We start from the raw sequence: 25,889 nt of genomic DNA, 5'->3' as shown, positions 1-25,889 counted from the left end.
CACTGCAGTCTTTTACCTATGTTGGAACGGCGGCTCCGTCTTGCTGAGTTAGACCCCAATTCAACGGTGAAACTCGGGCAGTTGAATGTAGCCCCTTCTCGCACTCAGAAACGCAGGACGTTTGCGGCAGCCGGCGCTCCCCTCCCATCTAAGAGGAGGGCCACATCGCGAAGTGATGAACATCTGTGTGTGGAGGAAAATTCACTCTCTAAGACGGTTTCTGTACTTTCTTCAGAGATGGCGGAGCTGAAATGCCTGCTGCACTCACTTCTGCCTGTAACATTTGCTACACCTGTGAAGATGACACAGGAGGATGATAATGTTCTGAATCGTGGAACTGGGGAAGAGTCGCTTGATTCCCCTCGTTTTTCACATAATTCTGACTTGGATGTGCTTTCTACTATTGCTTCTGACTCATTTTTTAATGATCATGAGAATGCTGTGAATTTTGCGGCGCAACCATCACCTCAGGATGTTTTCGCTGGTTTTCCAGCAACGGAGGGGTCGAGTGGGGGGTCTGTTCAGTCATCTGGACAGGCCCAGCCCTCTTCTGATGATACTTTGGCTGTGCTTCGAATGGCTCTTGCTCATCTAGGACTTGACGAGTCACCTGTCCAGTCTGCCCAAACCAATGTCTTTTTCAGACAGGCCACAGCTGCGACTTCTTTTGCCATGCCACCATGTAAAGATTTTGTGGCCGAGTTTTCAAATGCCCTCACTGGTTCTGGTCTGCCTAAACGGCGCTCAAAGATTGCTCAGACGTTAGCATCTATGGCTGAAGCAGATTCCATCGGGGTGAGTCGTGCTCCAGAAATAGAGCAGCCTGTTCCAGCTTTGGTGGTGTCTCCTGACCAGGCTCTACGAGGGAATGTGCGGTGTCCCAGTGCGCAATGTGGTCGCACAGATTCATTATTGAAAAAGGCATACGAGTCTGTTGCTTACATAACTCGTGCAGAAAACACAATCTGTCAGTTACTACTAGCTGCTACCAGTACACTAGAACCAGCAAATGTTGATCCCTCAATTTCACAGTTTCATATACTTTCAGTTTCATACTTGCGTTTCAGTTTCCTGAATCAAGCCTACCAGTTCAAGGTTCTACCTTTCGGTCTTTCCCTAGCTCTGTCTCCTCTCTAGATGAGAGGTATGTACATTATGCCTTATCTGGACGACTGGCTTCTTTGTGCCCCCACAAAACAGCAGACTGTGCAAGACTCCAGACTGCTTTTGAGACATGTGCAGAAGTTGGGGTTTTCTGTGAACGAGAAAAAGAGCTGTCTGAATCCAACACAGACCACTACGTTCATAGGAATAACCCTGAATTCCTGCCTAATGGCTGCCTCCCTGTCTCAAGAACGTGTGACGAACATTCTACAACTCTTGGCTCGCTTTCGCCCGGGTGTCTCTTTACAGTACCAGGTAGTCCTAGGACTAATAGGGATGTTAACTGCTGCTACAGTGGTGATTCCCCTAGGTTTACTCCACCTCAGACCACTTCAGTTGTGGAACAACAGTTTGCAACTAGATCTCACCAAACATCGCCATCGACTGATTGTAATTTCTCACCGTTGCTTACGAGCGTTGAGGTGGTGGAGGCAGGTGGAGTTGTTGAAGACAGGAGTGCCCCTGGGTGTTGTTCACTCTCGACGGGAGTTGGTCACGACCGATGCTTCCCTCACAGGGTGGGGGGCAACATGGAACCAGAGGGGTATTTGTTGGCGCTGGACACCAACCCAGACCACAGAACATATCAACCTTCTGGAACTACGAGCAGTGTTTATGGCTTTAAAGTATTTAATGCCAGTCCTGGCAGGCCGCCATGTTCTCGTTCGGTCCGACTATACCTCAACAGTGTTCCACGAAATCCCGCAGGTCTCTACAGCTTACGCACGAGATCCTGATATGGTGCCAGCCGTGACTCGCTTCACTGAGGGCAACTCATATTTCAGGAGCATGCAACCAGACAGCGGATGCTCTTTCCAGGGATCGGGTACATCCAGGAGAATGGAGACTTCATCCAGATGTTGTTCAGGAGATCTGGCTTCGATTTGGAAGAGCAGAGGTGGATCTTTTTGCTTCGGAGATGACCACTAACTGTCATCTATGGTTCGCAAGGACAGAAGTGTCCAGCCCCTTGGGCCAGGATGCACTGTCTCACGAATGGCCAAACTGCCTACTATATGCGTTCCCACCTATCCCTCTGTTATGGGAGGCTTTACACAGGATCTCCCTGTGCAAGCACAGAGTACTATTCGTGGCACCACGATGGCCAGCCAGACCATGGTTTCCTTTGTTGCTAAGACTTCTGTCAGGCAATCCATGGAAGCTTCACCCCAGGAAGGACCTCCTCTCCCAACTGGAGGCCAGCGTCTGTCATCCAGATCCAGCTCGCCTGCAGCTTTGGGTCTGGCCATTGGCTTAAATCCTTCTCTGGAAGATTGTAATCCTGCGGTTATTCACACAATCTCCAATGCTAGGGCTTTTTCCAGACCTATGCTGGCCGTTGGAGGCTTTTTTCTGCATGGTGTGAGAAGCAAGGGCTCGATCCTGCAACGTGACATTCTGAGCATCTTAAGTGTTCTTCAACATTTACTGGAGGAGGGCAAAGCGGCCTCCACGTTGAAAGTGTATGTCGCTGCTATTTCTGCATATCATGTTCCAATTGGTGGATCTTCTCTTGGATCTCACAGTCTTGTCTGCAGTTTTTTGAAGGGTGCACGCCGTCTTCAGCCTGCTCGGAATCCTCACTTTCCCGTGTGGGATTTGCCACTCGTGCTTGCATTCCTTTGCTCATCCCAGTTTGAGCCCTTGCAAAGCATTGACGTGAAATGTTTAACCTTGAAGACTGCCTTTTTGTTGACTATTGCTTCTGCGAAACGAGTCAGTGAGTTGCACGCACTGTCTGTTAGCGAATTGTGCTTGCGTTGGTTGCCGGATGACTCCGGCGTGGTCCTACGACCCAATCCTTCTTTTCTTCCAAAAGTCCTTCCTCAGTTCATTAACCAGCACATTGAACTGGCCTCTTTTCAGACTTCTTCAGGGTCTGATTCAAGTGCTCAACTTTTGTGTCCTGTTTGTGCCTTGAAGTGTTATGTGGACACCACTGCTCAATTTAGACAGTCAGACCAGTTATTTGTCTGCTATGGTGGTGTGAAGAACGGTGCTCCAGTGTCGAAGCAGAGGTTATCAAACTGGATAGTGGAAACTATTATACTGGCTTACAAGGCAGCAAGGCAACCATTGCCCCGGGGGCTAACTTGCCATTCCACTAGGGCCATCTCATCTTCATGGGCTGTTTTTAGAGGAGTTTCGTTGGCGGACATCTGCACTGCCGCTACCTGGGCTTCCCCATGCACGTTTGCCAGGTTTTATAAGGTCAGCGTTGCTGCTCATCATGCCGTGAGTTCTGCAGTTCTTCAGGAGTGGCCTTAATTTTTCAACAGGTCAGTGGCATTCCTCATGATTATGTTGGTATGGGTCATCCAGTAGTGTTTAATACTTCTTCTGGCGGTCATCCGGAATTCACAGAACCACAGTTACATCTGTAACTAACGTTTTTTTGTATTGTAAGCTAATTCAATGACTGCCGTCTATTATTTTGAATGGTTAGGAAAGGCAACTTTAATAAATGTACGGATAGTTGCAGCAATTAAATTAATTGCAAAGAGTGGCCTTTTATTTGTTCTCCATGCACTTATCGATAACCGGTGCATGATACGAGATATTTGTGTTGGCACTCCTGGAAGTGTCATGACGTGGATATGTTTGCAGTATCGGATCCATGCAGGTATGTCATTAAGACCAATCCATAACAGTGCGAGTAATGCTTCACGTATAATAAATAGTCTTTCAAACATGTTCAGTTGAAGTTAAACGTTTACATACACCTTAGCCAAATACATTTAAACTCACAAATTTAAATGTCACAAATCCTGACATTTAATCATAGAAAACATTCCCTGTCTTAGGTCAGTTAGGATCATTTGTTTATTTTAAGAATGTTAATGTCTGAATAATAGTAGAGAGAATTATTTATTTCAGCTTTTATTTCTTTCATCACATTCCCAGTGGGTCAGAAGTTTACATACACTTTGTTAGTATTTGCTAGCATTGCCTTTAAATTATTTATTTCAGGAGTGGTGGTGTGGGTAGTGGGCTAAAGCACATAACTGTAAATCAGAAGGTCGCTGGTTCGATCCCCACGTCCACCACCATTGTGTCCTTGAGCAAGACACATAACTCCAGGTTGCTCTGGGGGGATTGCCCCTATAATAAGTGCACTGTAAGTCGCTTTGGATAAAAGCATCTGCCAAATGCATAAATGTAATTGTAAATTGTTTAACTTGGGTCAGATATTTTCCAGACAGAACTGGTGTAACTGAGTCGGGTTTGTAGGCTTCCTTGCTCACATACGCTTTTTGGAGGTATATTTGGGATCATTGTCTATTTTACCGAGCTTTAACTTCCTGGCTGATGTCTTGAGATATTGCTTCAATATATCCACATAATTTTCCTTCCTCATGATGCCATCTATTTTGTGAAGTGCACCAGTCCCTCCTTCAGCAAACACCCCACAACATGATGCTGCCACCCCAATGCTTCATGGTTGGGATGTTGTTCTTCGGCTTGCAAGTCTCACCCTTTTTCCTCCAAACAGAGCGTGGTCCCATTGTGTTTGCATAGTATTGTTTATACAGATGAACGTGGTACCTATTATATGTTTGGAAATTGCTCCCAAGGATGAACCGCTCTTGGCTGATTTCTTTTGATTTTCCCATGATGTCAAGCAAAGAGGCGCTGACTTTGAAGGTAGGCCTTAAAGTAAATACACAGGTACACCTCCAATTCAGTCAACTCCTATTAGAAGCTAATTGTCTAAAGGCTTGACATAATTTTCTGAAATGTTCCTAGCTGCTTAAAGGTAGGGATGCACTGATCTGATACTGAAGCTTTTAGAAGGATCGGGTATTAAATTAAATCGGGTAGTTCAAAGATGTTATATGTTAAATAAAGCCTGTTATAATTTATAATATTCCTGATGTCAGGAGAATGAAACCAAACTCCACATACACCTTTATATTTATAGGCTATCATATGAGTTATTTAACAGAGCTGTTTATAATCCTATAATAATGTTTTTGAGTGATGAATGTCAGTCCATTGTAATGATGATGTTTTTGTGTTTTAGATGTTCATCTTGAGAGCAGGTGGATGTGATCTACAGTAAATCAGTAGGAACTGATCTGTCCATGCTGGATATTGATGATTTCAGCACAAAAATCTCTCAGCTGAAGAAAGAGGTGACGTCACTGAAGACAAAACTGATGGAGAGAGACGACAGGTTACAGGTTAAACATTCATTTCATCCTTAAAGTTGAGATTGTAAGCTTTTAAATGATGTGATCTGATGAACGGTACAGATGTGATTGTGTTGTGTTTGTCAGGAGCTGGAAAAGGTTTCCTGTCAATCTTCAGTGTGTGTGACTGGTGGGACCTCCACAGAATGTCAGGATTCAGTGTGGAGAGGCAGAGATCAGTCCACACCACAGCGACTGCTGGACGAACTCTCTGAACAGAGATCCAGAGACACACAGGACTCACAGCTCACTTTACTCTGTTCTACTGACGGTAATCAGGGTGATCAAAACTACACAGAGTCTCTGACTTCTGTCTGTAACGCTGGAGAACAGCAGATGCTGCAGACACCAGTGAAGATCGAAGTGAAACAGGAGGAGATAAAAGTAGAGGAACAACAGAGTAATGAAGATAATGGTGATGATCAAACCTCCACAGAGTCTCTGACTTCTGTCTGTAATGCTGGAGAACAGCAGATGCTGCAGACACCAGTGACGATCGAAGTGAAACATGAGGAGATAAAAGTAGAGGAACAACAGAGTAATGAAGATGATGATCAAACCTCCACAGAGTCTCTGACTTCTGTCTGTAATGCTGGAGAACAGCAGATGCTGCAGATACCAGTGAAGATGTGTTCAGTGAAGCTGCTGGACTGCAAGAACCTGATGAAGATCAGAGGTGAAATCAAAGTAGAGGAACAACAGAGTAATGAAGATGATGATCAAATCTCCACAGAAATTCTGACTTCTGTCTGTAACGCTGGAGAACAGCAGATGCTGATGACACCGGTGAAGATCGAAGTGAAGCAAGAGGAGATAAAAGAAGAGAACACAGTAGAGGAACAACAGGGAGAAGAAGATGATTATTTTTCTTCAGGTATGTTTCTTCCTTTAATAATTTATATCAATCAACTAATTTTACAAGTCGTTTATATTCAAAACAGATCCCTGTTGTTTTTATTTTTGTTTAAGTGCTCAGTTTAAAAAGGTGCATGTACTACAGTGTTCCCCTTCTGTCGCTCTCTCCACATTGTGTCGGAGAAGCGACAATAGGGGTCTATCTTGAGTGCCGAAATATGCCTCTGACTTATGAAAAAAGGCCAATTAGAAGTTGGCAGAAAGTATTTGCATACCCCGCCCCCGGACATACGGGTTTTTAGGCTGGGCGAATACGGGAGTTCATTCAGAAAATTTCTTCAGAGCCGATGGTCGTGTATGCAGTCTGCTGCGAGTTACACACACACCAAGTTTCCATGTATACCTCAGCTGATTTGGGAACGATTCGGCAAGGCCCAGGTAGACCTGTTTGCCTCCCAAGAAACCTCCCATTGCCCGCTCAGGCTCCCCTCGGGGCAGACAATCTGGCACACAGCTGGCCCACGGGGCTGCACAAGTACGCATTCCCCCAGTGAGCCTTCTTGCACAGGTGCTGTGCAAGGTCAGGGAGGGCGAGGAGCAAGTCACCTTAGTGGACCCCTACTGGCCCACTCGGGCTTGGTTTTCGAACCTCACGCTTCTCGTGACAGCTCCTCCCTGGCGAATTCCCCTGAGGAAGGACCTCCTCTCTCAGGGACGGGGCACGCTCTGGAACCCACACCCAGACCTCTGGAACCTCCACGTCTGGCCCTTGGACGGGATGCGGAAGAGCTAGCCGGTCTACCAGCGACCGTTGTGGACACAATCAACCAAGCCAGAGCTCCTTCTACCAGGCACCTTTACGCCCTGTTCGCGCCTGTTCGCAAATTGGTGTTCTTCCCGAGCTGAAGACCCGCAGAGATGCGCCGTTAGGTCAGTGCTTCTGTTCCTACAGGAAAGGTTGGATGGGAGGCTGTCCCCTTCCACCCTCAAAGTGTATGTCGCCTCCATCGCGGCTCACCACAATACTCTAGATGGTAAGTTTCTGGGTAAGCACGACTTAATCATCAGGTTCCCGAGAGGCGCCCGGAGGTTAAATCCCTCCCGGCCAGGCCTAGTTCCCTCCTGGGATCTCTCAGTGGTCCTCACGGGCCTCCAGAGACCCCCCTTCGAGCCGCTAGACTCAGCTGGACTTAGGGCCCTCTCTCTCAAGACTGCCCTGCTGATCGCGCTCGCTTCCATCAAGAGGGTCAGGGACCTGCAAGCGTTCTCTGTCAGCGACACTTGCCTGGAGTTCGGTCCGGCAGACACGTACGTGATCCTAAGACCGTGATCGGACTACGTGCCCAAGGTTCCTACCACACCCTTCAGAGATCAGGTAGTGAACCTGCAAGCGCTGTCTCAGGAGGAGGCAGACCCAGCCATTTCGTTGCTGTGTCCGGTACGTGCTTTGCGTACCTATTTGGACCGCACGCAGAGCTCTAGACGTTCTGAGCAGCTATTTGTCTGCTTTGGGGGACAGCAGAAAGGGAATGCTGTCTCCAAACAGAGGCTCGCCCACTGGGTTGTCGATGCCATTACTTTGGCTTATCACACCCAGGCTGTACCACCCCCCCCCCCTGCGGGTCCGAGCACACTCACCTAGAAGTGTTGCGTCCTCGTGGGCACTGGCCAGGGGCACCTCCCTAGCAGACATTTGTAGAGCAGCAGGGTGGGCAACACCCAATACCTTCACAAGATTTTACAATCTCCGGGTTGAGTCTGTATCGTCTCATGTTTTCTCAGGCCCGAGCCCGTAGAACTCAGTAACACACTGACGAACTGACTGGGTGAATCACTTGTGACTAGCGCCCTTTCCCTCAGCCGAGGTAAAATAGTGCGCCTTGTTTCCCAGGGCGTCCCACTTCTTGGATCCCTGGTTGATTCCTCCCCAGCCCTCTGGGTCCGCAGTTCAGCGGAGGAACTCGCCGACCCCGTCCACTATGGGTACTTACCCTGTACCCTGTACTGGAATAGGTGCTCCACAGGCGAGCAGACTCCCGTGTCTCCCTTAGGCAGTCCCAGCTGCCTCAGTCGCCGTGCTGTAGCAACTCCCCCCTCTACGAGGCTGGATCTACCACCGTGCCAAACTTCCCACATAGGCCCTAAGACGGCCATGTGATGTGTTCGCCACCTTTACCTCCCCTGCAGGGTAGGTGTGTTCTCCGCAGGGTCTTCGCCTCCTGAAAGAATAGGAAACTGGGTAAGACCTTCTTCCCTTAATGCATGTAAGGGCCCTGGCGGTGATTGCTCTATGCAAGAAACATAGAGAGAAAAGAGGCCCAGCCAGGCTTGGCCCATTTCCAGGTTGGCAAGCATCACCTTGTTCTCCTCTCTAGTGTAACCAGAAGGATCCTGATGTCTTAATGGGGCATTGGGGAAGGGTACGTGCAGCCGGATACAGTTGGTCACGTTTGCACAGAAGAACACCTGCCCGCTTCTGTATCAGCAGTTCACGTACACGGCTTAGCGCATGGCATGATTAAAGTGGGACCCCTAGTGTCGCTTCTCCGACACAACGTGGAGAGAGTGACAGAAGGGTAACGTCTAGGTTACGTATGTATCCCCGATGGAGGGAACGAGACGTTGTGTCCTCCCTGCCATGACGCTGAACCGAGCCACTGTTGTGGCCGGACCATTTCCGGCTCCTCAGAAAAATCCTGAATGAACTCCTGTATTCGTCCTGCCTAAATACCCATATGTCCGGGTGCGGGGTATGCAAATACTGTCTGTCAAATACTGTCAAGTTCTTATTGGCCTTTTTTCATAAGTCAGAGGCATATTTCGGCACTCAAGAGAGACCCCTAGTGTCGCTTCTCCGAAACAACGTCTCGTTCCCTCCATCGGGGAACAGAGGTTACATACGTAACCTAGACGTTTTTTGCACTTCTTTTTACCTGCGGCGCTGCACGTATTTGGATCTACAGTGTAGCAGCGGGGAACAAAGAAAAGAAAAAGTGATGATTTGTGCTTGCCTCATCTTAAGAGAAAGAAAGCTGCAAATAATGAATAAAGTACGCTATTATTCTTCTATCGTTATACTTTGTTAGTTTGATTTCTAAGCCAGAGGTTCTCAACTGGACAGATATTTCAATTGATATCAAGTGGCGACCCACCATATTGAAGAACACAACCTGTATTTAAAGGATCATGAAACCCTAAACTACATTTACTGATATGTTATCAGATATGTACAACGATAAGCCAAAACATTATGACCACTCAGTTTAAATAAATACCGTTATTTATCTCCTAACAAGGCCACATGTCAAGGTTTGGGTAGATTAAATGGTAAGCGAACAATCAGTTCTCGTTGTCAACATGTTGAATGGAGGAGAAATAGGCAGGAGTAAAGACGCGAGTGACTTTGACAAGGGCCAAATTGTTATGGTCAGACGATTGGGTCAGAGCATCTGTGAAACAACTTGTGGGGTGCTCCTGGTCAGCAGTGGTGAGTACCTACCGACAGTGGTCTGAGGAGGTACAAACCACAAATCGGAGAAAGGCTGTTGGGCGCCCAAGGACCATCGATGCACGAGGGCAACGAAGGCTATCCCATCTGTTCTGAACTGACAAAAGTCACAGAAAATTTTTAATGATGGTTACAGGAGGAATGTGTCACAATATCAGTGCATCACACCCTGCTGTATATGGGGCTGCACAGAAGTGGACCTTGAAATAGTGGAAGAAGGTCGCTTGGTCCGATATGTCATGTTTTCTATTACATCATGTGGACGGCCTTGTCCATTGGTGAGACTATGGATTGCTCCTAATTTCTAAATAAATTTTAGTATTTCTTGTTTAAAAAATTAACTAAAAGCCTAAGCACATTTAACTACAACTTATAAAGTATAAAAATGATTTCTTATACAGTATATTCACTCTAATTGATTTAATATTAATCTATTCTAGTTACCAGTTAGTGTTACTGCAGTTTAGTAAGGATGATTATTAGGGCTGCCACTGTTACCAGTTTTACTTTGTACAAGGGAAAACACTGGTGTGAAATTTTATATTGGTGGAAACATGATGAATGAAACTTCCAATATCAATACAATTGCCTAACAAATAGAATAGCCTTAAAATAGATTAGTTGCCTAATAAAGAGTTTGTGACCCATGATAAATGAACCTAAATAAAGCATTGAAAGCCAGAAGCTCTTTACCAACGTATCACACCACACATGCATCAGAGTATGCACATTGACAGAAGATGTTTAATTGCAGGTACCGAATATAATGTACATGGTGTCTAACTGTTTGAACTCTTGGATTCTGAATGACACAAGAAGTACTGCTATACACACAAACCTGTGTATGTGCTGGAAAATGCTGGAAGTGAGAACAGAACTCTGGAATGGTCCTTTACACTCGGGGAGTGTCAACTTCCTGTTGCTGATGGCACGCTGCACAAGTGTTTGTAGCCTGCTTCACATTGCTTATTCCACGTGTTTCAGGTTTTTCTTCTTTTCTACTGTTTCATCTGTGTGTACAGCTATGCCCAAAAGTATTGGCAGTGACATACATTATGTGTTTAGCAAAGTTTGCTGCTTCAGTATTTGTAGATTATTTTTTTCACATGTTTCTATGGTATACTGGAAAACAATGATAAGCGTTTCATAAATTTTAAGGGATTTTATTGGCAATAACTCTCAATTTATGCAAAGAGTCGATATTTACAGTGTTGACCCTTGTTCTTCATAACCTCTGCAATTCACTCTGGCATGATGGATATCAGCTTCTGGGCCAAATCCTGACTGATGGCGATCCATTCTTGCCTTATTAGTGCTTGGAGTTGATCACAATTTGTGGGCTTCTGCTTGTCCTCTCGCCTTTTGAGAATTGACCACAGGTTCTCTATGGGATTAAGATCCGGGGAGTTGCCTGGCCACGGATCAAAAATTTCAATGTAATGATCTCCAAGCCACTTCATTATTACTCTTGCCTTGTTACATGGTCTCCATCATGCTGGAAAATTCACAGATCATCACCAAATTGCTCCTGGATCGTTGGGAGTAGGTGCTCTTGCAGGACATTTTGATACCATTCTTTATTCATGGCAGTGTTTTTCGGCAGAATTGTGAGAGAGCCCACTCCCTTGGATGAAAAGAAACCCCACACATGGATGGTCTCCGGATGCTTCACTTTTGGCATGACACAGGACTCATGGTAGCATTCACCTTTTCTTCTCCGGACTATCGATTTTCCAGATGTTCCATACAGTCGGAAGGGGGCTTCATCAGAGAAAATAACTTTGCACCAGTCTTAAGCTGTCCAATCCTTGTACTTCCTGCAGAATTTCAGTCTGTCCTTGATGTTTTTCTTGGAGAGAAGTGGCTTCTTTGCTACCCTTCTTGACACCAGTACATTGTCCAAAAGTCTTCGCCTCACTGTGCGTGCAGATGCACTCACACCAACCTGCTGCCAATATTGAGCAAGCTCTGCACTGGTGGTGACATGATTCCATAGCTGACTCCTCAGGAGCAGATGGTCCTGGTGCTTGCTAAACACTCTGGGATGTCCTGAAGCCTTCTTCACTGCAGTTGAACCTCTCTCCTTGAAGTTCTTGCTGATCCTGTAAATGGTTCTTTCAGGTGCAATATTCTTCGCAGCAATTTACTTGCATGTGAGGCCATTTTGATGCAAAGCGATGATGGCTGCATGTCTTTCTTTATAGGTAACCATTGCTTTACCTCTTGTTTTCTAAAACAATAATTATTCTCCCTAATTTATCTTTAATCTCTTTGAGACATTTGAATTGTAGATGTTTATTTACCAATATAATGATTCCCCTGGTCTTACTTGAGCCAGCACTATAGAAAACATGTCCACCCCATATCTTCCCAAATGTGTCAGCTTCCTGTGGAGAAAGAGGTGTTTCTTGAAGAAACACTATATCATATTTCTTATGTTTAAGAAAATAAATAACCTTCCTTTTTTATATGTGGTGCCCCATAGATAACCCACGCATATTAACATTTTACATTTTGATAATAATAGAAAAAATTTATTGTGTCAAAAACAAGATTATACAGACTACATTTCCCATTAGTGAAACAATCAAACCCTGAACTTCCCCCCAAACAATACAATAAGCAGAATGAACACAAAGAATGTGTAGATTCGTACAGAAATGTCTCAAAGGTGTGCTCCTCCAAAAAACAAATTCCAGCCAATATAAATCTGTTTAGTTTCCTCAGACAGACAAATGTTCAGTGAGCCAGCTGTTATGAGTTCAGCAGATGACGTAATAATTCCAAATCCCATAAAAATACTCCACACAACAAACCCCAGCCAGCAGAAGGCATAAGCACAATAAACAAACAGTATCATTCACAAATGACCCGACGCAGTTTTATTCCACAGAACAAGCTCCAGCGGCTAGGCGGAACCAACACAAAAAGAAACAAATCAGGCATCCCGATGGTCAAGCCAATTCACTCGGAGGCCACATAAAAGTATGTACCATGACTTGGTACGTCGGCTTTAGAAAATACATGTGAGCTTGTAGATATTTGTGGCCATCCGTAGTGTCAGTTCTCAATAAATCACTAAAAGTGATTCTCCGTCAATGCAAAGGAAAAGGCCACTCACAAAACAAACTCCAGTCGTTAAGAGGAGTCAATGCAAAAAGAAACAAAAATGGCACCCAGCTTCCTCCTACAATAGAGTAACTGTAAAGTGAATCGATCCACTTACATAAGAAACACCCAATGGTTTATTCACCCATTGTTTGTATAAAAGACGCAAAGTATGTAAATACTTTGCGACCGCCCTTCGCCTCTATTCACAGCTTGTTTCTTGCATTCCCTGAACCGATCGTTTCTCTCTTGTCGAACTCGCAAAGTCCGGGAACAAGAAAATATTATGATTCTTCCAAGAAATGTTCCATTGCTCCTCGCCTGGTGCAGCACGATATTTATCGGATGATCTCATACATTTGGCCAGTATAAAATCAAGCTGCCTTGTGTTATTGTGTAGGCTATTGCTTAATGAAAATGACCCCAAAGTACCACCTAGCATCCAACCAGCGTTAAACTGGTGTTAGTCGGTTTGAACGTGAACACCGGACCTGTGTGAAAATGACGATCCTGTGACAAGTCTAATGATTATGTGTATTTTAAAAAGCTTTGTAATTGACCCTCCAGTATCCCCCCTCCCCCCACTAAAATTATTAGAGAGCTATGTATTACGTTTTACACAAAAGTACAAATTAACACAATACAAACCCAAACTAGCAAAACATTAATTATAACAATGTTGAGAAGAAGTATGCAAGTGTATGTTATGGCTTCTTAAGTAGGCATCATAAATGGTTATCACTGTATATAGGAACAACTTTAATGTAAAGTGCACGTAATCCAAGTCAAGTGGCCTAAGATCTAAAAACGTTGTCTAAAAAAAGGCTCACTGCCCTAAAGATCTATTCACATTGTACAGTATATTTCACAGCAGGCACATTTATAGGCTTTCATCATTACTAGGGAATCTGGGGCCCATCAAGTTCACAATCTATTGTGCTATGATGTTGTAGGGGGGGTTTAAAATTATTTATTTAATTTATTCATTTTAAGCAGCGCAATGCGACATCAGAACACAGGGCTCAAGTGTTTAGAAGTACCCATTTCAAAGTGGCTAGTAAGAGTGAAATAAATACACACTACTGCTGATTCTAGGGTGGACAGGTGTTAATTTCAAACCTTGATGACTATAATCATTAAATGCAGTTATTAGGCAGAATAAATGGAATATAGAAAAACCTCTTGCACTGCAAACACTAATTAATACTGGACATTTGTTGTGTTCTGACATTTAATTAATGTTCAATTTGTTGTTATATTTCTCCCTCTTTAATTGATTTTTGTCTATTCACTGTGTTTATTGTAGATCTGATGGAAGCGAAAGAGAACCGTCAAGAACTGAATAAAGTGGAGGACCAACATCAGTGTCAGAAACATCATGATTTTATATCTGGAGAAAAATCTTTGAGTTGCTCAAAGACTAAGAAGACTTTATCACCAGAAAAGCGTAAAAGAAAAACAGCCAAAAATACTTTCACCTGCTCACAGTGTGGAAAGAGTTTCACAAATAAGATCTGGTTTAATAAACACATGAAAATTCATATTGGAGAGAAACCTTACACGTGCCATCAGTGTGGGAAATGTTTTGCATATACAGTTTGTCTCAAAGGTCATCTCCGCTGTCATTCTGGAGTGAGACCATTTAAATGTGACAAGTGTGGTAAAACATTTCTTTTGAATTCAAGCTTAAGAAAACATCTGAAAACTCACACAGATGAGAAGCCTTACAAGTGTTCTTTTTGTGGAAACCGTTTTGCACGCCTATCCTCTTTGAAAAAGCACCAGAAAATACATACTGGTGTGGGGGCTCATATGTGCTTTGAATGTGGGAAGATCTTTACTACAGCCGGCAGCATGAAACAGCACCAAAGAATTCATACTGGAGAAAAACCATACAAGTGCTCACACTGTGGAAAGAGTTTCACTCAATCACAAAACCTGAAAACACACGAGAGAATTCATACTGGAGAAAAACCATACAAGTGCTCACACTGTGGAAAGAGTTTCACTCAGTCACGGAACCTGAAAACGCATGAAAGAATTCATACTGGAGAAAAACCATACAAGTGCTCACACTGTGGAAAGAGTTTCACTCAGTCACAAAACCTGAAAACACACGAGAGAATTCATACTGGAGGAAAACCTTACAAGTGCTCACACTGTGAAAAGAGTTTCACTCATTCACAAAACCTGAAAACACACGAGAGAATCCATACTGGAGGAAAACCTTACAAGTGCTCACACTGTGGAAAGGGTTTCACTCAGTCACGGAACCTGAAAACACATGAGAGAATCCATACTGGAAAAAAACTTTACAAGTGCTCACACTGTGAAAAGAGTTTCACTCATTCACAAAGCTTGAAAACACACAAAAGATTTCATACTGGAGAAAAACCTTACAAGTGCTCACACTGTGGAAAGAGTTTCACTCTGAAACATCACCTGAAATCACACGAGAGATTTCATACTGGAGAAAAACCTTACAAGTGCTCACACTGTGGAAAGAGTTTCACTCAATCACAAAGCCTGAAAACACATGAGAGAATTCATACTGGAGAAAAACCTTACAAGTGCTCTCACTGTGAAAAGAGTTTCACTCAGTCAGAATACCTGAAAACACATGAGAGAATTCATACTGGAGAAAATCCTTACAAGTGCTCACACTGTGGAAAGAGTTTCACTCAGTCACGGAACCTGAAAACACACGAGAGAATTCATACTGGAAAAAAACTTTACAAGTGCTCACACTGTGGAAAGAGTTTCACTCAGTCAGAAAACCTGAAAACACACGAGAGAATTCATACTGGAGAAAAACCTTACAAGTGCTCACACTGTGGAAAGAGTTTCACTCTGAAACATCACCTGAAATCACACGAGAGATTTCATACTGGAGAAAAACCTTACAAGTGCTCACACTGTGGAAAGAGTTTCACTCAGTCACAAGACCTGAAAAAACACGAGAGAATTCATACTGGAGAAAAACCTTACAAGTGCTCTCACTGTGGAAAGAGTTTCACTCAGTCAGAAAACCTGAAAAAACACGAGAGAATTCATACTGGAGATAAACAACTAAAACTGCTCTTCATTTGAAAAGTTTCAGGGCAGCAAGTAATCTACGTAGACATGTAAATATAATTGCCCAAGTAGACACACTGAGCAAAAAGCATCTTCAGATCCAACAAGATTAAGTAAATAGTTGGAAAGATGAACCCAAAGATGGAATTTTTCCAAATTGAGTAGCATCCTCTGAAAATCCCCTGCTGATATTGTACGTTTGCCCACTGACAGACAAATGAACAGTCTATAATTTTAATGGTAGGTTACTTTGAACAGTGAGAGACAGAATAACAACAAATCCAGGAAAACGCATGTCCAAAATGTTATCAATTGAATTGCAAAACCCTTGTTGGTAATCACAGAGGTCAGACATTTCTTATAGTTGGCCACCAGGTTTGCACACATCTCAGGAGGGATTTTGTCCCACTCCTCTTTGCGGATCTTCTCCAAGTCATTAAGGTTTCGAGGCTGACGTTTGGCAACTCGAACCTTCAGCTCCCTCTACAGATTTTCTATGGGATTAAGGTCTGGAGACTGGCTAGGCCACTCCAGGACCTTAATGTGCTTCTTCTTGAGCCACTCCTTTGTTGCCTTGGCCATGTGTTTTGGGTCATTGTCATTGTGGAATACCCATCCACGACCCATTTTCAGTGCCCTGGCTGAGGGAAGGAGGTTCTCACCCAAGATTTGACGGTACATGGCCCCTTCCATCGTCCCTTTGATGTGAAGTTGTCCTGTCCCCTTAGCAGAAAAACACCCCCAAAGCACAAGTTGAGTTGATTCCAAAGAGCTCAATTTTGGTCTCATTTGACCACAACACTTTCACCCAGTTCTCCTCTGAATCATTCAGATGTTCATTGGCAAACTTCAGACGGGCATGTACATGTGCTTTCTTGAGCAGGGGGACCTTGCGGGCGCTGCAGGATTTCAGTCCTTCACGGCGTAGTGTGTTACCAATTGTTTTCTTGGTGAATATGGTCCAAGCTGCCTTGAGATCGTTGACAAGATCCTCCCGTGTAGTTCTGGGCTGATTCCTCACCGTTCTCATGATCATCGCAACTCCACGTGGTGAGATCTTGCATGGAGCCCCAGACCGAGGGAGATTGACTGTTCTTTTGTGTTTCTTCCATTTGTGAATAATCTCAGCTCGTTTCCTGTATAAAAGACAGCTTGGAGCCAGAAATCTCTGATTGAGACGGGGTCGAATACTTATTTTCCCTCATGAAAATGCAATTCAATTTATAACATTTTTGACATGCATTTTTCTGGATTTTTGTTGTTGTTATTCTGAATAATCGCACCAACTTTTTTTTTTCCTTCTCAGCAAGCTGCTTGGCAATGGTCTTGTAGCCCATTCCAGCTTTGTGTAGATCAACAATCTTGTCCCCTGGCATCCTTCGACAGCTCTTTTGTCTTGGCCAAGGTGGAGAGTTTGGAATTCTGATTGATTGATTGCTTCTGTGAACAAATGTCTTTTATACAGGTAACATGCTGAGATTAGCAGCACTCCCTTTAAGAGTGTGCTCCTAATCTCAGCTCGTTACCTGTATAAAACACACCTGGGAGCCAGAAATCTCTGATTGAGACGGGGTTGAATACTTATTTCCCTAATGAAAATGCAAATTTATAACATTTTTGACATGCATTTTTCTGGATTTTTGTTGTTGTTATTCTCACTGTTCAATTTAACCTACCATTAAAATGATTGACTGATCATTTCTTTGTCAGTGGGCAAATGTACAAAATCACCAGGGGATCAAATACTTTTTTCCCCTCACTGTATGTGATGTTTCATTTGTTAAAGAATCAGTCTTTTCAAACCAATCTTTTAAGTGACCTAATCGTCCTCATTCACTTCTATACACTGACTTAGACTTCATGTTCACTGACTTTACTCCCTTTCGAAGCCAATGAGTTCTAGTTTGATGTGCAAGAAGGGTTTGGTGATATTTCATGCCTGTAAAGACGGAATAAGTGCCAGCAAATAGGATTCGAGTGCGGGAGCAATTATTGGTTTCACTGGCTGAAGGAATACACCACTGAATCAGATGTGTTGGTTTTTTGACTCTGATTGAAATACAGTACGTATTCTTTGTATTGAACCAAGAGTTCAATACAAAGAAGTTTTTTACTTGCTAAAATGCTTGGATTTATTTTCTGGTTGGGTTTTTGAAGTTTATATTGCTTTTCATGCTTTTATGAATTGAACATTACTCATGTTTTTACTAATGTTTTCCAGGGAAAATTCCTGTAACATGTTTACTGACATTCATGACTTCAGATAACTGAAAAACATTGCTGTTGTTTTGAGGTTCCCTAAGTGTGTGTGTGCCACCGTTTTCTCATTTCTTTTACCCCAGCCACATAATTGCTCAAGTTATCACTTTCCTTTGTCCTTTTTGCAGATAGTCTGTTAAAAAGACACTAAATGTAAAGTTTCTACATGGTAGTCCCCATTAAATGTCTAAACATTTCAAGTTGTTTATAATTTTATAGCGCAGCAATGTACGTATTAAATTGTTTACAGTGTTACCTTGAAAGTATTATTTTGCACATTTCTGCATATTATTAGGATTTTTAATAAAGTATATTTCAGGAGGGTCGCGTGACATCATGCAAGAAGCAGATGTGTAAAGACAAGCTCTGTGCACTTTGCTAAATTTTAATTTATTCTTGTTATAATCTGGTGAAATTTGGTACACCCAGTTACACATTTGACCTTTGAGGTAAAACATGGCAAAGAAGTGAAAATCATCAGGCTCGGGAGACATTAAAAGACACTTACGTGTGCAGGATGAAAGCCCCGACAGGCCTACACACCGGGGACTTGGTTTGGCTGATGTGGCGGGAGAGGATCCAGTGTCAACTGTCCAACATGTCGGTGATGCTGAAGAAGGTTCTTGCTGACTTGGAGGATCTCGCTGTAATACATTGATCTATTACGGTGATGGAAAGTTCGTTACAAGAGTGACAGATGTTGAGAAATGAATCGATTATCTGGAGGCATCAGAGAGGGAATTAACTGCTAATACGCCCACGATCAAAATTGATTTGGGACATGTTCTTGAAAGATCTTGAGAATCAGAATTGCAGGAATAACGTCTGAATTGTTGGAATTCCTGAACATGAGGATGGCAGAGATATGGGGAAATTCCTAGATGAGCTTTTCCCGAGTCTGCTCGACATAACAGGCTACATGTTAGAATTTGAGCGAGCTCAAAGATTTCCGGCTCAGAGATCTGCTGGGTGAGACAGGCCCCGATCATTCCTGGCCAAATTTTCTGAGATCATCCGATTAAGATCTCATGCGGCACCAGGTTAGGAACAAAGGAAAGCTTTCTTGGAAGAATCGTAATATTTTCTTGTTCCCAGACTTTGCGAGTTTGACAAGAGAAACACGAGCGGTTCAGGGAATGCAAAAAACTCTTACATCAACGTAAGATTGCTTTTGCACTGATATTTCTGGCCAAGCTGAGAATAGAAGTGAGGTATTTACATGTCCGAAACAGGCGCTGTCTTTTATACAAACAATGGGTGAGTAAACCTTTGGGTGTTTCTCATGCAAGTGGATCGACTCGCTTTACATTGACTCTATTGTAGGAGGAAGCTGTGCACCATTTTTGTTTCTTTTTGCGTTGACTCCGTCTTGCGGCGGGAGTTTGTTTTGTGAGTGGCACTTTTCCTTTTAGAAACTTTTGCATTGATGAAGGATCCTATTTTACACTGAAGTTCCCGGCCAGTTTGGGAGTGGACAATATGGATGACTGTAAAATATCTACATGCTCACACAAAGGATGTCTTTTATAAAGTTGACATACTGAGTAAGTCATGGTATATACTTTTATGCGGCCTCCAAGTGAATTGACTTGACCATCCAAGGAACCAGGATGCCTGTTTTATTTCTTTTTGTGTTGGTTCCACCTTGCGGCTCGAGTTTGTGGAATAACACTCCTTCGAGACAGTTGTTGTTGAATATGTTTGTTCATCGTGCTTATGCCTTCTGCTGGCTGGAGTTTGTTTTGTGGAGTGTTTTTATGGAACATTGGAATGATTACATAATCTGCTGAACTAATAAACAGCCGGCTCACTAAACATTAATTTGTCTGTCTGAGGAAACTGAACAGCTTTATATAAGCTTGGAAATTTGTGAAGCAAAATTGAGCAATCTGACAGCAAAGTTGTCGCTGGGGCTCTTGTAGATGTACATGGACCTTTAGAGTTTAGAGGGATTTATTTTTCTATTATATCAAAATGTGAAATGTTGATGTGATATATTATAAATATTATAATATATATAATATTTTTCTCCACATGGAATGGGTTGGGGCACCCCATAAAAAGGTTATTTATTAAATTTAAGAAATATGATAGTGTTTCTTCAAGAAACACATCTTTCTCCACAGGAAGCTGAAAAATTTGTGGAGATATGGGGTGGACATGTCTTCTTTAGTGTTGGCCCAAGTAAGATCAGGGGGATCATTATATTTATAATTTTATCACTAAAATTAAAATATCTCAAACAGAATAAAGATAAATTAGGGAGAGTAATTATTGTTTTAGCTGAAATTCAGAGGCAATGGTTGATTTTGGCTAATATTTACGCACCTAATGCTGATGATCTTTTTTATAGATCTTGAAGGGATGTTGCAATCCCCTGGCACCCCTCTTGATATAATATTGGGAGGTGAGTTTAATCTTTTGATGGACACAGTCCTTGATCATAGTGAAGCAAAAGTGTGTAAGCCCCTTAGAGCAACACTGACACTTCACAGGATGTGTCAAAAATCTTGGTCTTTCAGATATCTGGAGACTTTTGAACCCATCTTGTAGGGACTATACCTGTTTTCATCAGTCCATAAGATTTATTATAGAATAGATTTTATTTTATATCCAAATCCCTCATTTCATCTGTTGTAGACTGCTCAATTGGAAACATTTTAGTTTCAGATCATATTTAATGTGTCCCTTTTGCAAAAGCCTGATTTCCAACAAATGTTAAAGACTGAAATCGTTTAGGTTGCGTATGTAACCTCCGTTCCCCAACAGAGGGAACGAGACGTTGTGTCGGTGAAGCGACGCTAGGGGTCTCTCTTGAGCGCCGATATATACCTCTGTTCTATGAAAAAAGGCCAATGAGAAGTTGGCAGACGGTATTTGCATATCCTGCCCCTGGACGTACGGGTATTTAAGCGGGGCAAATACGGGAGTTCATTCAGGATTTTTCTGAGGAGCCGGAAATGGTCCGGCCACAACGGTGGCTCGGCTCAGCGACATGGAGGGGAAGACACAATGTCTCGTTCCCTCCATCGGGGAACGGAGTTTACATACGTAACCTAGACGTTCCCCTTCTGTCGCTCTCTCCACGTTGTGTCGGAGATGCGACACTAGGGGTCCAACTTTAAACGTGCCATGCGCTGAGCCGTGTACGTGAACTGCTGATACAGGAGCGGGCAGGTATTCTTACGTGCAAAGGGGACCAGCTGTATCAGGCTGCACGTTCCCTTCCCCAATGCCCCATTAAAGCCATCAGAATCCTTCTGGTTACCCTGGAAAGGGGAAGAAGGTGATGCTTGCCAACCTGGGAACGGGCCAAGCCTGGCTGGGCCTCTTTTCTCTCTATGTTTCTTGCATAGAGCAACTACGGCCGGGGCCCTTACATGCATTAAGGGAAGGGGGTCTTACCCCGTTTCCTATTCTTTCAGGTGGAGAAGACCCTGCGGAGACCACACCTACCCTGCAGGGGAGGCAAAGAGTGGCGAATACATCACATGACCGCTTAAGACCTATGTGGGAAAGTTGGTGTGGTGGTAGATCCAGCCTCGTAGAGGGGGGAAGCTTACAGCACAGCGACCGAGGCAGCTGGAACTGCCTAAGGGAGACACGGGAGTCCGCTCATGAGGGGACAGTACTGTGGAATTACGCACAGGGGGAGTCCGAACAGGAGGCCTTAACCTGTGGAGCACCTATTCCAAAACAGGGTAGATTGAGTACCCATAGTGGCTTGGGTCGGCGAGTCCCTCCGCTGAACTGCGGACCCACAAGGGCTAGGGAGAAATCAACCAGGGACCCGACCTTTACGATGGGGTCTCCTGGGAAAAAAGGCGCACTATTTTACCTCGGCTAAGGGAAAGGGCGCTAGGCACAAGCCATTAACCCGGCCAGATCGTCAACGTGTTACCGAGTTTTACGGGCTCGGACCTGAGAGAACACGGGACGATACTGACTCAATTCGGAGATTGTAGAATGTAGTGTTGCCCACCCTGCTGCTCGACAGATGTCTGCTAGGGAGGTGCCCCTGGCCAGTGTCCATGAGGACGCAACACTCCTGGTTGAGTGAGCTCGGACCCGCAAGGGGGTGGTACAGCCTGGGTGTGATAAGCCAGAGAAATGGCGTCGACCACCCAGTGGGCGAGCCTCTGTTTGGAGACAGCATTCCCTTTCTGCTGTCCCCCGAAGCAGACAAAGAGCTGCTCAGAATGTCTAGAGTTCTGCGTGCGGTCCAGATAGATTCGCAAAGCACGTACCGGACACAGCAACGAGAGGGCTGGGTCTGCCTCCTCCCGGGGCAGCGCTTGCAGGTTCACTACCTGATCTCTGAAGGGTGTGGTAGGAACCTTGGGCACGTAGCCCGGTCGTGGTCTTATGATCACATACGTGTCTGCCGGACCGAACTCCAGGCAAGTGTCGCTGACAGAGAACGCTTGCAGGTCCCCGACCCTCTTGATGGAGGCGAGCGCGATCAGCAGGGCCGTTGTGAGAGAAAGGGACCCGCTGCCATCCCCAAATCGCCTCCATCGCCAACCACATCATCCTCAATCCCGTGGGAAGAAGGAGCAACGCGGGGGGCGGTTGGAGTTGCTTGGAGTGGCGAGCGAGCCGCGACCGCAACGTTGTCGTAGTCATGTTCTCACAGTAAGAACATGAACCATCCACAAACGCAGCCTCGGTGTGACCACTACCCAGAGACACGAGACAACGCCTGTGGCCGTCTGAAGCGGAGAGCACTCTACCGCATCCAGGAACAACACAGGGGTGGAAAGGCATCTTTATAAAGACGCTTCCTTAAAAGGACGTTCAACGCTGCTGTGTTTTGCTCTTTTAGAGGAAATTACTCTTTTAATAAAATCACTCTTTTATGAAAAAAAATTGTGAGGTTTTTTTATCTGCGCTGTCGAAGTGCCCAGGGGCAAGATTGCACAGCCGTGCTTGAAGGAGAAAGCCGCTGTTGTGCGCCGTAAAGTCCTACAGCATGCAGAGCATCAGAGGAATAACAGGAACTTGGTGTGTAACTCGCAGCAACTGCATACACGACCATCGGCTCCGAAGAAATTTTCTGAATGAACTCCCGTATTTGCCCCTCTTAAATACCCGTATGTCCGGGGCCAGGTTATGCAAATACCGTCTGCCAACTTCTCATTGGCCTTTTTTCATAGAACAGAGGTGTATATCGGTGCTCAAGAGAGACCCCTTTTGTCGCTTCTCCGACATGTGGGAGAAGGTCACTTAAGTACTACAGAGCTAAACCATTCAAAGCTTTGTAGCCAATGTAACAACAATAAAATGGGGTGAAAATGATCATATTTCTTGGTTCTAGTCAGCACTCTTCCTGCTTTATTTTGAACCAATTAAGGTTTATTTATTAAACTGGCTGGACATCCAGTAATGCATTACAATCATCTAGTCTTGAGGTCAAGAACGTATTAATTACTTTTTCAGCATCAGCAACAGAGAGTATTTGTCGTAAATTAGCAATATTTCTTAGCTGGAAGAATTAAAATAAGCAAAAAAATGAAAATAAAATGATAGTTCATTCAGTAAATGCATCACAGTTCTCATTCAGTAAATTAACACCTACAAAGATTTTAGCTTTTGATGTTTTCAGTCTGGATTTGGATATGGCTAATATTGGAGCACATCTGACCTCTTCTGGAAGCTGCTCCATCTGCAGGTGGCTTAATAGCTAAACGCTGTCTCACCATGCTGATCATGACTTTATCCTAATAGTCTGAGAGGTCTGCTAGGTTTATATTCCACAAGCATATCATAAGAATTACACTGGAGTAATTCAGATTTTTGGACCGGGTCAGAATCCTGGCAGCAGCATTCTGAATGAGCTGTAACTCTCTAATGGTCTTGCTGATGCAGGTTCAAGCAAGCTGCTGCGTGCGTAATAGCAGGAGCATCAGTCTGCACGTAACCTCCCCCAACTCCCCAAAAGACGTAATGTAGTCCCCACATCCCTGGAATCGTAACTAGCATTTTCTCTCTTTACCTCTATGTTATTCTCTCCATAAGCTATCATACGCATTGGGGAAGGTGTTCTTTTCCTTTCCTATTCTTTCAGAAGGGAAAGACCCTGTGGAGGCCATACCCTGCCCAGAGGGGAGGTTAACATGTGGCGATACATCATGTGGGCTCAAGTGTCGGACGTGGAACAGGTACGTGGTTAGTCCTGACATGAGAATCTGGCAAACCGAACTCCAGGCAAGTGTCGCTGACAGAGAACGCTTGCAGGTCCCAAACCCTCTTGACAGAATTTAGTGCAATCAGAAGGTCCGTCTTTAAGGAGAGAGCTTTCAGCTCGACTGACTCTAGCGGCTCGAAGGGGGCTCCCTGAAGGCCCAGGAAGGCTGCGTTGAGATCCCATAAGATGAAGAGGCGTGACCTGGGAGGATTCAGCCTCCGGGTGCCGTTGAGGAACCTGATGATCAGGTCGTGCTTCCCTAGGGACTTACCATCCACTGCGTCGTGATGGGCCACTATAGCAGCCTCATATACCTTCAAGATGGAGGTGGACACCCGCCCCTCCAGCCTGTCCTGCAGGAAGGAAAGCAGTGACCCGACTTTGCATCTCTGGGTGTCTTCGGCTCAGGAAGAACTCCAATTCGTGAACAAGCTCTGGCTTGAGTGATCATGTCTACGTCTGCTGGGGTAGGCCACTTAGATCTTCTGCATCCCAGTCCAAGGGCCAGACATGGAGGTTCCAGAGGTCTGGGCGCGGATACCAGATGGTGCCCCGTCCCTGAGAAAGAAGATCCTTCCTCAGGGGAATCTGCCAGTGAGATGCTGTTGCGAGGAGCATGTGGTCCGAGAACCAAGTCTTGGTGGGCCAATATGGGTCCACGAGGGTGACTCGTTCCTTGTCCTCCCTGATTTGCGCAGGATCTGTGCAAGTAGGCTCACTGGGGGAACGCATATTTGCGCAGCCCCTGGGGCCAGCAAGTCGGTCCCGAGGGTGCTCCCGTCAGGGAATACGAGTGTAGGCAGTGGGAGGATTCCCGGGAAATGAACAGGTCTACCTGCGCTTTGCGAAATCGACTCCAAATCAGCTGGACCACCTGGGGTTGGAGTCTCCACACTCCGCTGAGCGTTGCCTGCCGTGACAGCGTGTCCAATGTGGCGTTGAGTCTGCCTGGGATATGAGTGGCCCGCAGCAACCTCAGCCACTGCTGACTCCAGAAGAGGAGATTGCGGGCAATTTGTGACATGCGATGAGAACGTACGCCACCTTGAAGATTTATATATGCTACTATCACTGTGTTGTCTGACCGGACTAACACATGCTTGCCCTGGATCAATGGCAATAGCCTCCACAGGGCGAGTAGTACAGCCAGCAACTTTAGACATTTGATTTGCCAATTCAGTCACGGTCCTGACCAGGAACCGGCGGCTGCGTGCCCATTGAACACAGTGCCTTAGTCCAGTTTGAGGCATCTGTGGTAACCACGATACATCTGGACAATTGCTGTAGGGGAACTCCTGCCCGTAGAAATGCAAGGTTTGTCCAAGGGCTGAATAAGTGGAGGCAGAGTGGAATGATAGCTATGCGATGTGTGTCGGGGCACCATGCCCATCTCGGGACTCAAGTCTGAAGCCATTACTGACTGTGGTCTCATATGCATCAACCCGAGTGGCGTGACATCCGCTGAGGAAGCCATATGCCCCAGGAGCCTCTGAAAATGTTTCAGTGGAACCACTGTCCTCTGCCTGAATGACTTCAGGCA

General features: G+C 44.7%; 1 protein-coding gene, 1 long non-coding RNA gene and 1 pseudogene across 3 annotated transcripts in view; 1 reads left to right on the top strand and 2 right to left on the bottom strand.

Moving 5' to 3' along the window:
• LOC127618552 (zinc finger protein 271-like) overlaps nucleotides 1–25,889 on the top strand; it is a 125,056-nt gene that overhangs the window by 1,887 nt on the left and 97,280 nt on the right. Inside the window, exons 2-4 of one of the 2 annotated variants that reach the window (XR_007967456.1) lie at nucleotides 5,189–5,348; nucleotides 5,445–6,231; nucleotides 14,135–18,196. Coding sequence is in view for 1 of the 2 variants with exons in the window: in XM_052091071.1 (XP_051947031.1) it covers nucleotides 5,250–5,348; nucleotides 5,445–6,231; nucleotides 14,135–15,918 (2,670 nt within the window). In the remaining variant the exon portion in view is untranslated. Of the gene's footprint in view, nucleotides 1–5,188; nucleotides 5,349–5,444; nucleotides 6,232–14,134; nucleotides 19,973–25,889 lie in introns of those variants that run through there. The other variant, XM_052091071.1, reaches the window with a different exon arrangement.
• Nucleotides 1–25,889, bottom strand: part of LOC127618929 (zinc finger protein 271-like) — a 173,612-nt pseudogene that overhangs the window by 70,147 nt on the left and 77,576 nt on the right.
• LOC127618650 (uncharacterized) overlaps nucleotides 5,689–25,889 on the bottom strand; it is a 46,843-nt gene continuing 26,642 nt past the window's right edge. Inside the window, exons 2-3 of the long non-coding RNA XR_007967480.1 lie at nucleotides 5,918–6,017; nucleotides 5,689–5,785 (exon numbers count right to left, since the gene is read on the bottom strand). This is a non-coding gene — a long non-coding RNA (uncharacterized LOC127618650). The remainder of the gene's footprint in view (nucleotides 5,786–5,917; nucleotides 6,018–25,889) is intronic.

This window comes from Xyrauchen texanus, chromosome 25 (genome assembly GCF_025860055.1).
Source record: "Xyrauchen texanus isolate HMW12.3.18 chromosome 25, RBS_HiC_50CHRs, whole genome shotgun sequence".
NCBI classification, from domain to species: Eukaryota; Metazoa; Chordata; class Actinopteri; order Cypriniformes; family Catostomidae; genus Xyrauchen; species Xyrauchen texanus.
This window is presented reverse-complemented; position numbering and strand designations above follow the sequence as displayed.